This window comes from Podarcis raffonei, chromosome 5, assembly GCF_027172205.1.
Source record: "Podarcis raffonei isolate rPodRaf1 chromosome 5, rPodRaf1.pri, whole genome shotgun sequence".
NCBI classification, from domain to species: Eukaryota; Metazoa; Chordata; class Lepidosauria; order Squamata; family Lacertidae; genus Podarcis; species Podarcis raffonei.
Window position 1 is genome coordinate 10,985,344 of NC_070606.1, and position 16,811 is coordinate 11,002,154.

The following is a 16,811-nucleotide window of genomic DNA, read 5'->3' on the forward strand; positions in this document are numbered from 1 at the left end:
TTGGATGAGCACCGCAACCCCAAAGTCGTCTGCGACCGGACCCAACGATCAGGGGTCCCTTTACCTTTTTAAGATACACGCTTACCTAGGACTAAGTCTCAAAGTCAATAGGGTGTGCACCTGAGAAGACAACCTAGATTGTACTGCACAAACACAAACACCAATATGTTACAGTGATTGTTAATACACACGAAATATTTGTTAATCTTATTTGCTGCCATAGTGTTCTGTCTAGTCGAGTTGTATGGGATCAATTTCAACCTGTTACCTCTGAGGATGTGGACAGGCTGCATGGATGAGTAAAACCAAACCACCTGTCTTCTTAACACTTGCCCATCCTGGCTCACAGAAAGGAGCCAGCTAGGACTGGGCAATGGGCTTCATGGGTTGCTGAATGCTTCCCTCTTGGAAGGAGCCTTCCCAGAACCCCTTAAAGAGGTGGTTATCAAGCTGCTTCTTTAAAAAAAGCTATTTGGACCCCACCACTATGGCCAATTATCACCCAGTCTCAAATATTCCATTCCTGGGGAAGGTGATTGAGTGGGTGGTTGTGGAACAACTCCAGGCCCACCCGGAGGATGCAGGTTATTTGGACCCTTTCCAATCGGGTTTCAGGCCCCATCACGGGACTGAAACCACCTCAATCACTCACTTGTGGGGTACCTGAGGGCTCTGTCCTCTCTGTCCACCAATATGCAGGTGATGTCCAGCTCAACCTCTTGTTTAAATTGGGCCCAGTGAAAGTGGCAAATGTCCTGTGTGTCTGGAGGCGATTGGAGGATGGATGGCAGTTAACGGATTGAGGTTGAATCCCAACAAGACAGAAGTACTGTTTTGGGGGGACAGGTGGCAGGCAGGTGTGAGGGACTCCCTGGTCCTGAATGGGGTAACTGTGCCGCTAAAGGACAAGGTGGCCTTGGGGTCATTTTGGACTCACAGCTGTCCGTAGAGAAGGAGTTTAATTCTATGTCCAGAGTGGCTGTTTAGCAGCTCCATCTGGTACGCCACCTGAGACCTTACCTGCCTGCACACTGTCTCGCCAGAGTGGTCCATGCTCTGGTTATCTTCCACTTGGACTACTGCAATGCACTCTAAGTTGCGTTACCTTTGAAGGTGACTCGAAAACTACAACTAATCCAGAATGCAGCTGCCAGACTGGTGACTGGGACTAGTTCTGAGTGCCATTCACAAAGACAGGTGCCCAGTTTAATCTAAGCACATGCACATGTGATCACCTGACCATGGAAACGCCACAGGATTGTTATCCCAGAATGACTCCTTGTGATGTCAGCCCTCTGGGACATTTGAAGGCTCAGAGATGAAACAAATTCTTGGAGTCCCTTGTAGCACCTGTCCTATTATACTTCCAAATTTTCCAGCCCAATATAATCTGGTGTATCATCCAGTAGCCCGAAACTGATGCAAAAGCTTGCCCAGGGAATCTCAAATGCTTGTGTAATCCTTTCAGATTAGAGGAAAATAATGTACAGGATCCAGGAATTTTAGAGCACGTCCAAATGCACATGGAAAAGAATATCACACTTCCTTCATGTCACCATCTGGCAATACTCTTAATTTTACTTGAATCGACATTTCTGAGTTTAATTCTGTTTCATACAGAGAAATCCCATTTTGTTTTTGAATCTGTATTTTGCAGCTCAGTGTAAATGTTCTGACCCACAAAGTCCAAAAGGACTGTCAGACTGCACAAATCAAGTGCTGAGAGTCTAGTTCTACATCATTCTTCTTCCCAAAGCTTCATATCTGAACATTCCAGAATCCTGGATTTATTATACAGTGGTGCCCCGCAAGACGGAAAACCCGCTAGACGAAAGGGTTTTCCGTTTCTGAGTTGCTTCGCAAGACGATTTTCCCTATGGGCTTGCTTCGCAAGACGAAACGTCCTGCTAGTCTTGCGGGTTTTTCCCCGCTCCCCCCCCCCTTTTTCTAAGCCGCTAAGCCGCTAATAGCCTTTTAGCAGCTTAGCCGCTAATCCTTTAATAGCCGCTAAGCCGCTAAACCACTAATAGCGCTAATCCGCTTAGCCGCTAATAGGGTTGCTTCGCAAGACGAAAAAACCGCTAGATGAAGAGAATCGCGGAACAGATTCTTTTCGTCTTGCGAGGCACCACTGTACGTCGATGCATCTCTATGCTGAGGCCACAAGGTACGTTACAGAGAAAATTCAAAAACTACAGGGCATTGAATCATAGAATTGTAGAGTTGGAAGGAACCACAAAGGTCATCTGGCCCAACCCCCTGCAATGCAGGATATCTCATTTGCTCAGCTGTGTCTCCCATAATGCAACCATCTCCTCCAAAACAAGCCCGAGAGCTGCCACTCTCCATCCTCATTCTCAAATTAGTTTTACCCCAATCCCTCCTTTCGTCTCCATCCTTCCTACCCCTAAGAGACAATTCCTGTTTATTGAGCCCACGAACGGGCAGCTACTACAAATTCGTAGGTGACTCTGTTCTCCAGACACCACTGCAGTGAGTGGGAATGCAGTTTGTCACTCAAACCAACCTATTAATGTATGGTCAAGTTGCATAATAAAGTTTATCTAGTAAGAGCTTCATAATTATGACACATACTTAAGACAGTGTGGCCTCTTAATGTCTTACCAATTGGGGAGCAAGAAATCTCATTTTCCTTACGTCTGGAAGTAGAGCAAACCTTTTACCACTCCATTATTAAAATCTGGCAGGGCCACAAATAATCAAATATAAGAGGCACCTCTACCCTGCAAGCTGCCACTTAGATGTTCCTCTTCTAACCCACCCAGTTATTCCTCCTTAACACAAATTAACCATGTGACTTCACCCCGTACTGCACCCAAAACCAGAGTGGCTGAAATAGGAAACTCTTATATAATTGCAGTGAACATCTACCTGGACCTATGGGGGAAGGAACACACCACAAGCACACTTTAGAAACTGTGACACTTTCTAGCAGAAAATGATTCTCCATTCATTTTGAAATATACTAAAGCTTTTTTTCAGACTGCAACAAAGCGGTGATCTTTAAGCCTGCCACTTTATCACACTGACATACTGTGTTCCATCAACACTGCATCATGGAGCTGTAATTATAGCTTTTTCTTTTAAAAAATCACAAACCTATTCTTAGCAATCAAAAGTTCACAAATGTTCATCATTTGTCTCAGGTATCACATTTCCTCTGTAGACAAAGCCCAAAAGAAAAGCCATTGTGCTCTTAGTTTAATAAAATATCATTACTCGGGAGACTTCAATGCAAGTGCCACATTGCATTTTGAACATTCAGCTAAACAACTGACAAAAAGTATTTCAAATCAGTTTCACATTCAAAGTAAACACAACACCCTTATTGCCTGTAAGTCATTCTGGACTCTTCCTTGAGTTCTGCATGATATATGAATCTAAATGTATGACATCGTCTCAGTTCATTCCGTACTGTGACTGGACCTTCAGGTCTTTCAAAGTCATATACTATTTTCTTTTCATAAGGCATGCAGCATAAATGGTGGATATATGCTAGGGAATGAGCTCAATAGAGGAAACACACATTAATCAAGTGGACACTCATTCTTGGAGCAAGGCTTTGACTCCCTTCCTCCCCAAGTCATCTGGTTCATCTACAGTACTTCCAAATTCACTGGCAGTGGTTCTCCAAAGTTTAGGCAGTTTCCCCCATCCCTACCTTCGAGATGCTTCCATTAAGCTATGACTCTTCCTTATTTCCGCGGCTCACGGGTGCAGTCCAGAACTATCAACATCTATCAGAGTTCTGGCACCTACCTTGAAATGGTATGAACCAGTGCTTGTACCCATCGTCAAAAGTACACTAAGTTAAAATACCTAGTTAAGGTGGCTTTAATTGAACAGTGCTCTCAACAGGGGATTTTATGTGTCAAATGAGAAAAACATTTTTTGGTTCCCAGTATTTCTTAGCGTCAACATGACTGCTCCAGCCCTCTGATAAGAAGGAGACAGCAACAGCTCCCCTAACTGTTCCTCTGTTAAGTTCTATTCTTTATAAGGAATTATACACTCTACTTCCTTGGTTATTGTTTTTCCTCAGCCTCCCTCTGGTAATGCAACCTGTTTAAGGGAATCTGATCACACACTGAAACCCCAGTGCTAAAATATGTGCTAGCTGTTGAGAACTGTCATTTGCCTGTCACTTGGGTGAACTTAATGGATTTGTTTGTTTAGTTTAGCGCTATTGGGAATACACAGAGCCCGGCTGGGAGAGATTACAGAAGGGGAGAGGCTCTCCTGATCCACCGAAGAATGCAATTGTTTTCCTTTTACTCCAGACTGAAAACTGGAAGCCAACTGCGTATTTTCACACCTAAGAAATAACAGCAACTGGAAAACCCCCCCAGAGCACACCTGCCTGGCAGGAAAGAAGGACCAAGAGAGAGTATAATAGTTCTGTGAGATAGAATGCCCCATTTGCAAAGAGCAAGAAAGCTCTCTATGCAACAAGGAACATTATATTATTAGAGGGTCTCTGGAAGGAATTCAAATGCACACAGACAGAATGTATTCCAACGGGGCAAAAATACAAAGCACAAACCATTTGCAGGCGGCCTGAGGCCCTCTCTACTTACCTCTCACAGAATCAGCAAACACAAGAACGCCCACAAAAAGCAGCACAAACTGAATTTCCATTTCAAAAGCTGGATTGTCCCTAGTTTCCAATTCCTTCTTCTTTCCAACCTGGAAATAGGAGAGCGGGGAAAGGGGGGGGGGGAGAGAGAGAGCTGTAAATATCAAATTCCGAACTCAAAACTTTATATCAGAATTAAAAAGAACGAAAGTGGTCAGTAGTAAAGATCAAAATGCACTGCCGTAGTTTTAGAAACGCACAATCAATTAAACTGCATGTGTGTGTTTTTTCAAAAAGAATCACAATAATAATTAGCGCTGCCCTTAAAAAGATCCCTTGCGCTTCTTAGAAGAGAAGAGGGGTGTCCGTAATAGAGAAAAGCTGTTTTTCTGCATAACTGCTAATAGTGCAGCTTTGCATCAGATGGTCTTCAGCAGTGAGTAACGCGCGGATTCTCTGAAGCTCGAAGCGCACCGATTTAAATCGTTTCGTTTCTTAAGTACTTCTCCAGCAGTTGTACGCTTGTTTTGAAAGATCAACGCGCGGCCGCGAATCCCGCCCGCTCCGGCTCCGGCTCCCCCAACACGCGCCGAATTCCTCCCTCTTGTAAACTCCCCGATTTAAACGTTCTCTGCCCTCGGGACTCACAACAGCACTCCGGGTCGAGCCTCCGACAAAGCAAATAATTACACGCTGCCATTACCTTACAAATTTGTAACGCCGGCGGGGCGCGCGGGGAGGGTGCCGGGGGCGAAGATACACGTGCGCAGCATCCCCACGACAGTAAGCACGCGTGTCTCGGGCGAAGGAAGAGGGGGCCCCCAATTCCGAGCTTGATCGAATTACGCTGTAGCTCGACCACCCTCGCATCTACATGGCGGCGGGGGGGGGACGACCGAGCGAGCACAGCCTCGCCGTTCAAATGCCCCGCGGAGTCCGGACACTGCCCCGATCCGCAACCGGCATCGCCGCCGACGGGCTGCCCCGCGATCGGCAGGGGCGACACCTTCCCGCCCGGCAGCGGGCAGTTCCGACGGCGCCGCTCGCTCGCTCGCCCGTCGCCGCCGCCGCCCTCCCGCTTTCCCCGCAGGCAGCGAGGGCACTCCGCTTCCCCTCGGAAGGAGGCTGCCGCCGCCGCCGCCGCCGCGCGCTTTCCCGACGGGACCCCGGGGCTGGGCAGCCGCGAGCCGGCGGCAGACACCTGGGACGCGCGGGCAGCAGCAGCCGCCGCCTGCCTCCCTCCCTCCCCTGGAGGCGCTGCAGCTCCAGGGGCTCCGGGCTCGTACCTGGCGACGGCGGGGTCTCCTCACGCCTCGGGGCGCCCGGGCTGCCGCGCCGCTGGGCCGCCGGCGCGCGCTCCGCCTCCCGCTCGCCCCATGTGCCGCGACGCCGAGCGGCCAGCCCGGAGTCCCCTCAGCCGCCGGACTTGGCGCGCACTTGTCGGAGGCGCCGCGGCTGCTCTCCTCACAAAGGAGCCGGGCGGACGGAGGAGGCACCGCCTCGGGGCGCTCGGACGGAGGGGGCGGCGGCGGCGGCGGCGGCTTCCTTGGCGGCGGCGGCGGCGGCGAAGCTGGCTGGGGCTGCCGGTCTCTGCGAGGGAGCGAGCGAGCGGGCGAGGGTCGAAGGGAGCGATGCCGCCGCCGCCCGGGCTGCGTCCGCCTCAGGGTCCCGTCGCGGGGGGGGGGCGGGGGGCGGGGCTTGGCTTCCCCTTCGGGCTGCGCGATTCTGGGCCGCCCCGCCCACCCCCAAACTTCGCACCAATCGCGCCGCCGCCCCGCCCCGCGCTTAACCCTTCGCGTGCCGCGCCCAGAGGACCCCTCGCCGGCCTTCGCGGCCAGGAAGATGCCGCGTCTGTTCCTCGCGGCCCGGGAAGGAGCCTCTCTCCTCTGTCCGGCCCGCGGAGCTAGTGCGGCTGCCAAGAGGCCATGCCCCGCCGGAAGGAACCACGCCCCCCTCCCCCGGGGCTGGCGATCCACCTGAGCAAAAGCCACCCCCGGGGCGCCCCCGGGCACCGCCTTGGCGATCAAGAGCTTTGTCTTGGTCCAGGCTTCCTCCATCCCTTCCGCGCCGTCTGGGCTTCTGCGTTGCCAGTCCGGGGGGCGGGGGGGGGGAGGTTGTATTCATTTGATTTTCTGATTCGCTCCGGTACACTTGCATTGTTGTGCGCCTGCTGACATGCAATCCTGGACCTAGGAGCTCATTGCAAGCTCATTGGAGTTTGCAATCCAAACCCTCGGAGCTCCCCCATCCTTTTCCAGTCGGGGAGGAAGGCAACTGGTTGCCCCTCGGAGATCCTCAGTCTCACCCCCAGGACCGTGAGCCGCTCTTCGTTTCGAATGCCAACACCAGAAAAACAAATGGGAGGGAAATTGGGTTTCTCAGCAACTAAAATATTGGTCTTACCTTTGCGAAAGCCGCCGCCGCAGCAGCAGCTCCGTCGCTCCTCCTGGGGCGCAATCACACGCGCAGTGAAATAGCGCCGCGGGTTGTGCCGAAGGCATTCTTGGTATCAGTTTTAATCTGCGTTCAAACTCTTAATAAGGCTAAGTAATTTGTGCTGGCAAATCACGAGCATCAACAGCAGAGCGGTAACTTGGGCCGAGCGTGTTTTTTTTTTTCCCCTTCTCAAACCATTTATCCTTTTCTCTGTGACACTTCTCACTCTTTGTATTTTCCTGAATGGCTTTGGATAGGAAAGTGGATTGCTATTGTCCGCTGCTTTTTCCCATGATCTTCAGGAATTCAGAGAAGATGTTATCATACCCATTTAGTCTCTTTTCAGGAGCTGATCGCCCCTTTTCTGTTTCATCCTCATAGAATGACTGACCATTTACCTTGGCTTCTGGCACGCAGACCATTCATTGATTAAGTTCCTTCTCCACCTGGTTCTAAAGCCTTCTATTATCTGCTATTGCAACATCTCAAGAAGGAGGGGGATTGCTTGGGCAATGCTAAAATACGAAATACTTCTTGTGATAAAGGAAGGGATACAGCTTGCATTTCTCTTCTCGTAAATTTCAAAAGGAATTTGAAATGGATGGCTGTCACTAGTGTGTGTCAGATCCAGTTATAAAGTAATTTCTACTTTTTTTGAGGTATTGAACCAATAGTGCTATAACACTCTGTGTTGTGTTGCAAGCATCTTTTGGCCATGCTATTTTCTGTGCAAAGGAAAAATAAGACTTCCAACCATGACTGTGGGACTTGGTTATGGAAACACTCCCACAGGAATTAGCAATGCTAGAGGCATATCACTAATGATAGGGACACGTGTTCCATAATAGCCCATTCCCATTTTGGCTGACGTTTCATCTCTGGTGGTCTGTGCATTCGGCATCAAGCTGGTCAACAAGGACTACAGCTCTCTGTATATGACAAATATGAAGAAAAGTAATTAGTAACATCACAAGGGACGCAGGTGGCACTGTGGGTTAAACCACTGAGCCTAGGACTTGCCGATCAGAAAGTCGGCGGTTCGAATCCCCTCAACGGGGTGAGCTCCCGCTGCTTGGTCCCTGCTCCTGCCAACCTAGCAGTTCAAAAGCACATCAGAGTGCAAGTAGATAAATAGGTACCGCTCCGGCGGGAAGGTAAACAGCATTTCCATGTGCTGCTCTGGTTTGCCAGAAGCGGCTTAGTCATGCTGGCCACATACCCGGAAGCTGTACGCCGGCTCCCTTGGCCAAAAAAGTGAGATGAGCGCCGCAACCCCAGAGTCGGCCACGACTGGACCTAATGGTCAGGGGTCCCTTTACCGTTACCTAATTAGTAATATGGAGGGCAACGTAACGGAAATGTTGTATTTGGCTATAAACCTTCGGATTCTAGCTATTCCTTTGAAGAACTCACTTGTTTGTTACCTTATGGCTGCCCCAATGTGCACCATGTGAAGCATCCCAAATAGGCACATAAAGCATGGCGCATGCTTAACTAACACATCCATTCAGAGCCTCAATGGGTCATAGTTAATCAACTGCTTTCCTAGCAGCCTTGGTTCAGTTTACAGTGGTACCTCGGGTTACATACGCCTCAGGTTACATACGCTTCAGGTTACAGACTCTGCTAACCCAGAAATAGTACCTCAGGTTAAGAACTTTGCTTCAGGATGAGAACAGGAATCGTGCTCCGGTGATGCAGCGGCAGCAGGAGGCCCCATTAGCTAAAGTGGTGCTTCAGGTTAAGAACAGTTTCAGGTTAAGAACGGACCTCCAGTACATAACCTGAGGTACCACTGTATATCACTTTTGCTGAATAGTCTGACTCCACCAAGGGCAACCCAGGAATCTGTTTCACTGCTGGGGAATACCGGTATATGGAACACTGAGTATGTACTGTGGATTTTTCAGTCCAGTTGTACAGCACAGACACACTTAGCCCCGGTCACCTCTATTGCTCCAAACTATTGACAATTCCACTTGCCAGAGTTCCTTGCCTCAGAGGACAGGCACACCACAGAAGGCCTTCAATATATGTGCAGGCACATATGGTGACAGGTGGTTCTTCAGGTGCCCTGGTCCTAAGCCTTTAAAGGTCACAACCAACACTTTGAATTGGGCTCAGAAATAGACAGAGCAACTGGTTTAGGAGTAGCAGCATGCATGCTGAGCTTGTTGCAGTTTCCAAAGAGACTTCAAAGGCAGCACATCTAAAGAATCATTGAAAGGTCCAACCTCCTGCTGATGCAGGGAATCCACTACTGCAGCATTTCTGATAGGTGGTCATCCAGCCTTGGTTTAAAAAAATATCTGACAAATGTCAGTCCCTCACCTTCCTGTTCCACTGTCAAACAACTTGTGCTAGGAAATTTTTCCTAATCTGAGCCCATTGGTTCTGTTCCTCCAGGTTGTTGATGTCAGTTGTATTCAACCAACTTTTACTCAAAGACCAATTTAAATGACCAGCCGTGGTCATTAATGTCAATGGCTCAGCTCTGAGTAATCTTTCATTGAATACAACCCAGCCTTTGCTCTGCACCGGACACAGCAGTTTAGGTGAGGCCTGAGCCTCTTGTGATCTGGACACTTGAGGGGGTTTTTTAACGGAATTTTTTAATTAAAGTTCTACAAAATATCAACAAAACATAGAGTTTCTCCCCTCTTCCCTCACCCCAAGAAAAGATTAGTTTATCAAAATTTGCCATAAGCTTATTTGCAAGTTTGGTGGGTGCCTGTCATTGAAATCTTCATTTGAGCATCAACAAAATTGTCCGCATCATTTGCACTACTCAAAGCATGCACACTTTTTGTTATTTTTTCAGACAAGGCAATTGTCCATGCATTCTGTTGCCATCATGTGCATAGGTGCTTAAGTCCATCCTGTTGTTGTTGTTGTTTAGTCGTTTAGTCGTGTCCGACTCTTCATGACCCCATGGACCAGAGCACGCCAGGCACTCCTGTCTTCCACTGCCTCCTGCAGTTTGGTCAAACTCATGCTGGTAGCTTCGAGAACACTGTCCAACCATCTCGTCCTCTGTCGTCCCCTTCTCCTTGTGCCCTCCATCTTTCCCAACATCAGGGTCTTTTCTGGGGAGTCTTCTCTTCTCATGAGGTGGCCAAAGTATTGGAGCCTCAGCTTCAGGATCTGTCCTTCCAGTGAGCACTCAGGGCTGATTTCCTTGAGAATGGATAGGTTTGATCTTCTTGCAGTCCATGGGACTCTCAAGAGTCTCCTCCAGCACCATAATTCAAAAGCATCCATCCTAGTTCTATGCAATGAGAAGTTGTGCAGTTTGACCTGATCTCCTTTAAATATTATGAACAAACCCAGAATATTCTACTGTTCACATGCCAATTTGCAATATTGCTTATTTCCTCAAATGCTCTTTCCCAGAATGGCTGTGCAAGTTCACATAAGCACCACATGCAGAATGTTGTACCAACTTGTCCAGCACATTGATGAGGATGTTTTGCCTATGTAGCTATATTTTAAAGGTGTCAAAGGCTGTCTATAAATTAACTTAAAATGTTTTTTTCCTAATACGGGTTGACACTGAACTTAATGGATTTTTTTGCCCATAAATTGTTCCAGGCAGCCTCTTCAATTTCAGTACCTAAGTCTGTTTCCTGTAATTGTTTGATGAGAACTGTCAAATAGATCATTGAGTATTTTGTACAATATTGACAAAGAAATGGTTGAATCCTCAGTTACGTTCAAAATTGAATTTTCAAAAGATGTCAATAGCAGGAGGGCTTGTGACTTAACTGCGGAGTTTGAAATGAAGTGTATTACTTAGTGAATAATTAACCCATCTGGACACTATTCTTAATGTATCCTAGAATTGCATAACTTATTTTTAAAAATCACTCCACATCACATTGCTGACTCATGTTTCATTGATGGTGTCACCAGTATATGCAAATGTCTGGCTCATCTAAGACTTTATTGAACCTTTATGCGCATTAATGATGGAACTCACAGGTGGGTAATATTTTTATATTTCTTTCTTGATTGTAAAGGAAATCTTTGTATGAGTTAATACTATATTATCTGAACCCAAAGAATACTCATTGATGATTCATCATAATTCTGGAAAAATAGAAACAAGTGGGGAACTGCAACTTTCTGTCCTGGGCCCGTTGTTCAATGTGTTTATAAATGACTTGGATGAAGGAATTGAGGGGATGCTCATAAAATCAGCAATATCTGGCAATCTGGGCAGCTTAGTCATATTGTGTAGCAGACAGCTGTTCAGATAATTGCTAGAGAGGCATTATCTAAATATGATGAGTCAGCTGTAAACCTATTTGAAGTAACAGGAAAATATCCTTGCTATATTGTAAGAAAGTATTATAATGAAGCATAATAACATATTTCATTTTAATTTAGTGTTGTGTACTACTAGGCTGAAATGTTCCATCTGATCAAAAATGATGCAAACCAATCTGAAAACACTCACAAAATAGACTAAATACAAGAAAAGGGTCCCTGCCTAAGCATCTGCTACTAATAACAGTATTTCTTATTTTGTTTTTTGCTGGTACAGAACACGCACAGCTAATTTAACACCACCACCACCCAAAATCATATTGCCGTGGCAATTGCTCTGAATAGGAAATCTCAGTCACACATTCTTTATTCATCTCAGCTCATAAGTTTTCCACTGTTTCTATATACAAAATTCATTTGAGAAGCATCCAAGAAACAGACTAAACAAGAAACAGGAAACCAAAAATAAAATTGTTGAAGTTTTCGATAAACACATGCCATAATATTATTACAACAATTTCAGTGGCACATTACACTAAATTTGTATTGCAATAAGGTTAGCACCACTCCCTAGCACCCACCCATGAGGCAAGGTGAGTCCAGTGTCCCAGGCGGCAGTATCCACAGGGCCAGCAGATCCCAATGTAGATCTTCATAGCATCATAGAATTGTAGAGTTAATAATAATAATAATAATAATAATAATAATAATAATAATTTATTTGTACCCTGCCCATCTGGCTGGGTTTCCCCAGCCACTCTGGGCAGCTTCCACAGAGACCAAAAATACACTAAAAAGTCACACATTAAAAACTTCCCTTAAGATGTCTTCTGAATGTCAGGTAGTTGTTTATCTCTTTGACATCTGATGGGAGGGTGTTCCACAGGGTGGCCGCCACCACTGAGAAGGCCCTCTGCCTGGTTCCCTGCAGCTTTGCTTCTCGCAATGAGGGAACCACCAGAAGGCCCTCGGCGCTGGACCTCACCGTCCGGGCAGAATGATGGAGGTGGAGACACTCCTTCAGGTATACCGGGCCGAGGCCGCTTAGGGCTTTAAAGGTTTAAACACTTTGAATTGAAGGATTTCTCCCTTGTTCCTGAGGTAGATCTTCACTCACCCCTTCTTCCCTGTTGGGAAGGGTGCTGCCGTTCCGCGGTTCACCTCAGGTGGCAAAATGTCTTGGGCCAGCCTTCTCCCTAGTGTGGATTACAGCCTTGCAGCAACTATCTCTATCTACAAAGGTCATGGACCTGTTTAAATTATTTCCTCTCTCCCCTGGCTGGTGGATCCGGGTCACGTGAGGAACTCAATATAGTGCTAAGGATATTGTTCTGTCAGGGCAAGAATTTAAGTTGACCAGATGGAAGCATCTCCTCTCTCCTCCCTGCATGTCTTTGTTGCAGAGGTTCTCCTGGCCATCACCACCCAAGCCAAGTTTGCGGGGAGGGGGCAGGAAAGAAGAGGAAGAGAGGGGGGAGAGAGGGTCAAAAAGCCCCCTTTGCACTAGTGGAAGGCTTGGTTCTGACTTCTGCTAGTAGTTCAATCCAGCCCGAGGGGTTTTCAGTTGACGCAAATGGTGCTTCTGTTGAAGCCCCAGTCCTTCTGTGGGATATGGCAGTAACTTGGGCAGCTGGTATGATCTCTCCTAATCACCTTCTCCCACTGAACATGAGTTCAGCCAAGTCCTTAGCTGACCAGAAAGCAGCAGCAGCAGAAGAAGAAAGCTCAAATGCAAGTGAGGAAGGTACATCTGCAGCAAAGAAGTAGCTCTTCCCTTTCGCCATTGCCTTGCACAGCCCTGTCCTTCAGAGCTTTTCTGATTGGTCTGCAGCATTCTCCAGTATGGCGCACAAAGTGATCTACAGTGACTTATTTGATAAACACTTTGAGGATAAATTCACACTCACCTCAACCTAATTGTCAGTAGTTCTGCACTTCAGCCATTGCATGCTGTGTGGGAGAGAGAGAGAGACAGGCAATATCTACTAGGTCTGTACACAGCCAGACCCAAGACCTACACAGTGGTACCATACAGTACATCTCTGAACTATGTCTTATTACTATAGTCATAGTTTGTGGAGGATTTTGAATGCTACATGTTTGTTGCCACCTAGTGACCAGAAGGAGGAAAACCGCTAAACATGCTTCTCAAAGTTGGCGTTTGCCAAAGATGGCTAGGCTGAAGTTTCTGATAATACATCATTTTTTAAAAAAATGCCTGGCATTTCTGTTTCAGCTTCTATATATTTTTGATGCACATCTTCCAGGAAATTAAAAATAGTGGGCTGGCCTCCTGTGTTAAGGTTTATAGAATGCATTCTGAGATCTTTGGACTGTTCGAATTGTGTTTCTGTGTCCTCAAAAATTATAGAAGGAGCTTCTGAGATTACATCTGCAAGCTCTTTTAGTACAACTTTAGTCCCTTGGGTACAGCACATCAGGCCCTGAGGATCTGAATTCATTTAAAGTAGCTTAGTGTTCCCTTACCACCTCTTTTCATCTCTTGGTATTGAGCAGGTCTGCCTTCTCTCTGCCCAGTACAGTCATACCTTGTAAGTCAAACGGAATCCGTTCTGGGAGTCCGTTCAACTTCCAAAACGTTCAGAAACCAAAGCGCGGCTTCTGATTGGCGGCAGGAAGCTCCTGCTGCCAATCAGAAGCTGCAGATGCCCCGTTGGACATTCAGCTTCCAAAAATAGTTTCCAAACCGGAAGAATCACTTCCGGGGTTGTGGTGTTTGGGAGCCAAAACGTCCGAGTTCCAGGGCGTTCGGGATCCAAGGTACAACTATATTTCCTTAAGCTTTTTTTGAAATTTACTGACAGGATTGCAGGTTTGCCTGAGTGGCAGATAGATGATAGCTAGGTAGATAGATGATAGATAGATAGATAGATAGATAGATAGATAGATAGATAGATAGATGATAGATAGATAGATAGATAGATAGATAGATGATAGATGATAGATAGATATAGATAGATAGATAGATAGATAGATAGATAGATAGATGATAGATAGATATAGATATAGATAGATAGATGATAGATAGATAGATAGATAGATAGATAGATAGATAGATGAGAGAGAGAGAGAGAGTAGAGGGTAGGGAGAGAAAGATTGGCCCTCGATTGGAAGAAGGTAAAGGTAAAGGAACCCTTGACCATTAGGTCCAGTCGTGACCGCCTCTGGGGTTGTGGCGCTCATCTCGCTTTACTAGCCGAGGGAGACGGTGTACAGCTTCGGGTCATGTGGCCAGCATGACTAAGCTGCTTCTGGCGAACGCAGCGCACGCAAACGCCGTTTACCTTCTGATCGGCAAGTCCTAGACTCTGTGGTTTAACCCACAGTGCCACCCGTGTCCCTGGAAGAAGGTACCGTCTGTCAAAGTGGAGTCCAGCTCCCCTCCCCCCACTCCCCACTCTGGTGTTTTCCATACATGGTGACTGTTTCTTTTTGTTTCTGTTCTGCAGACACTCAGTCTGACGTATTGCTTTTTACTCATGATTGCCAAAAAGGGTTGCATAGCCCATCATGATCCATGAGTATCCCCCGGGGCCGGCCCAAGATATTTTGGCATCTGAGGCAGACCCAAAAATGGCACACACACACACACACACACCGGGAAGAAGGGGTTAGGGAAGATCTGCATCAGAAACATGGGGTTTCCCCATCTCCCCTCTCTCTTTCAACTCTCTTTTTGTCTCTCTCTCTCTCTCTTCTCTTTTACTCCAATCTCCCCTCTCCCCCCCGCCTCCCCCCTTCTTCTTTCTTTCTTCTTCTTCTTCTTCTTCCCTTTTCTCCCTCCACCCTTTACATATAGCCTATTTGTCTGTCTCTGTTTCTAAGCGCACTCCCAACCCCAATTTCCACCTTAACTGGACCCCAGTACCCCTTTTGGGTATATACAACCCCCTCCTAAACACATATTTCCCCTGGCCCCACCCCTCTAATCTCTTGCATCTCTACCTGCTAACCCCCCTCCCTTTATATGAACTGTCTGTCCGTTAGTCTACCCATCTCTGCTTACCTGCCCTCCCCCCCAGCCTCGGCGGCATCGCTGAGGCAACTACAGAAAACCCAAGAGAAGTTCTTAAAACACAGGCTAGAAGTGACACAAATAACCACCTAATCCAAACGCTCTGTAAAAGCCACCAGCCAAAGCCTGATCAGCTCAGCAACCCAACAATACTCAGGAATCACCACTGCCACAACTCCTAACCACCACACGCCCTACCCCAAGTGGACGCCAAGCCAACCTCAAACCAAAACTATCAGGGAGACTGAGATGACACCAACCAGGGAGATGGCAAACAATGCTAAGATGGTAACTCCCCTTCAAGATGATGACCACCCAATAACGAAACGAGATCTGAGGGAAATGGAAGCAAGATTAGAAGCACGATTAGAAGAAACACTGAAGGCCACAATGGCTCCCATGCAGGTACTAATCAACAACCTAACCTCCAAAGTGGAAGCTCTAGAGAACAAAAACCAAATGCAAGAAAGAATAATAGAGCAATACCGGGAGGAGAATGCATGTGTGAACAAGAAACTGGACGAACTGGTAAACCAAATGGAAGCAGAACACAGAGAGATGAAAATTAAGCAAGCCGACCTTGAAGACCGCAATAGACGTTGTAACATCCGCTTCCACAACTTTCCTGAAAAAACAGAGGAGAAAAGCCCAGCAGACCTAATTATACGCTGGCTGAAAAACACAATCCCAAGCTTGAAACTTGAGGCAGATGACTTGGAGAGGGCTCACAGAGCCCTAAAACCTATGCCAAAACCCAGCGCCCCCCCAAGAGACATCATTGTATGCTTCACACGCTACAAAAAGAAGGAAGAGATATGGCACCACCTCAGAAACTCAAGTAACCTTCGATATGGAGAAACCCCCATTCTGGCCCTACAGGACCTATCTCAGGATACCCTAAACCGGAGGAAAAGCCTGCGCCCATCACCCAGCGTCTCCAACAAGCAGGGATCAAATACCGATGGGGCTTCCCCTTCCGCCTCATTGTAACAACCAATACAACACAACACATGGCTACCAACATACCTGAGGCCCTGCAACTACTAAAGAACCTTGAACTCGACCTCCCACCGGAATGGCAACCGACAAACCCACCAAGTGACAGCCCCAACCACGAGGAAACAACAGCAAACAACTGGACGACGGTACAGAAGAAAAAGAAACAACAGAAGCGGCACAACAACGCAAACCAATACAGGCAAGCATCTTGCTCAGAACCGTCCCGCCGGCCATACGACACAAGAAACCAGACCAAGATTAACCAAACCAATTCATCACAGATGGACAACCCTACAACAACAACAACCGCAGCTGAATGAAGCAACCAGGGAAAAACCACAAACTGAAGGACTGGTGATTCCCCCCCTTCCCCCTCTCTCCCCCCCAAAACATAGATTTAGTTAACACCATCAACATCCACCCCAGCCCCGCACCCCCACAGAAATCCCCACCCCAACACCAGTCCAGACGACC

The 16,811-nt window shown here is 47.3% G+C and overlaps 1 protein-coding gene across 1 annotated transcript in view; it reads right to left on the minus strand.

Moving 5' to 3' along the window:
- FGFRL1 (fibroblast growth factor receptor like 1) overlaps positions 1-6,654 on the minus strand; it is a 179,607-nt gene extending 172,953 nt beyond the window's left edge. Inside the window, exons 1-3 of the mRNA XM_053387393.1 lie at positions 6,356-6,654; positions 5,884-6,052; positions 4,599-4,707 (exon numbers count right to left, since the gene is read on the minus strand). Of these exons, the coding sequence (XP_053243368.1) occupies positions 4,599-4,707; positions 5,884-6,052; positions 6,356-6,654 (577 nt within the window). The remainder of the gene's footprint in view (positions 1-4,598; positions 4,708-5,883; positions 6,053-6,355) is intronic.
- Between the last annotated feature and the right edge of the window lie 10,157 nt (positions 6,655-16,811).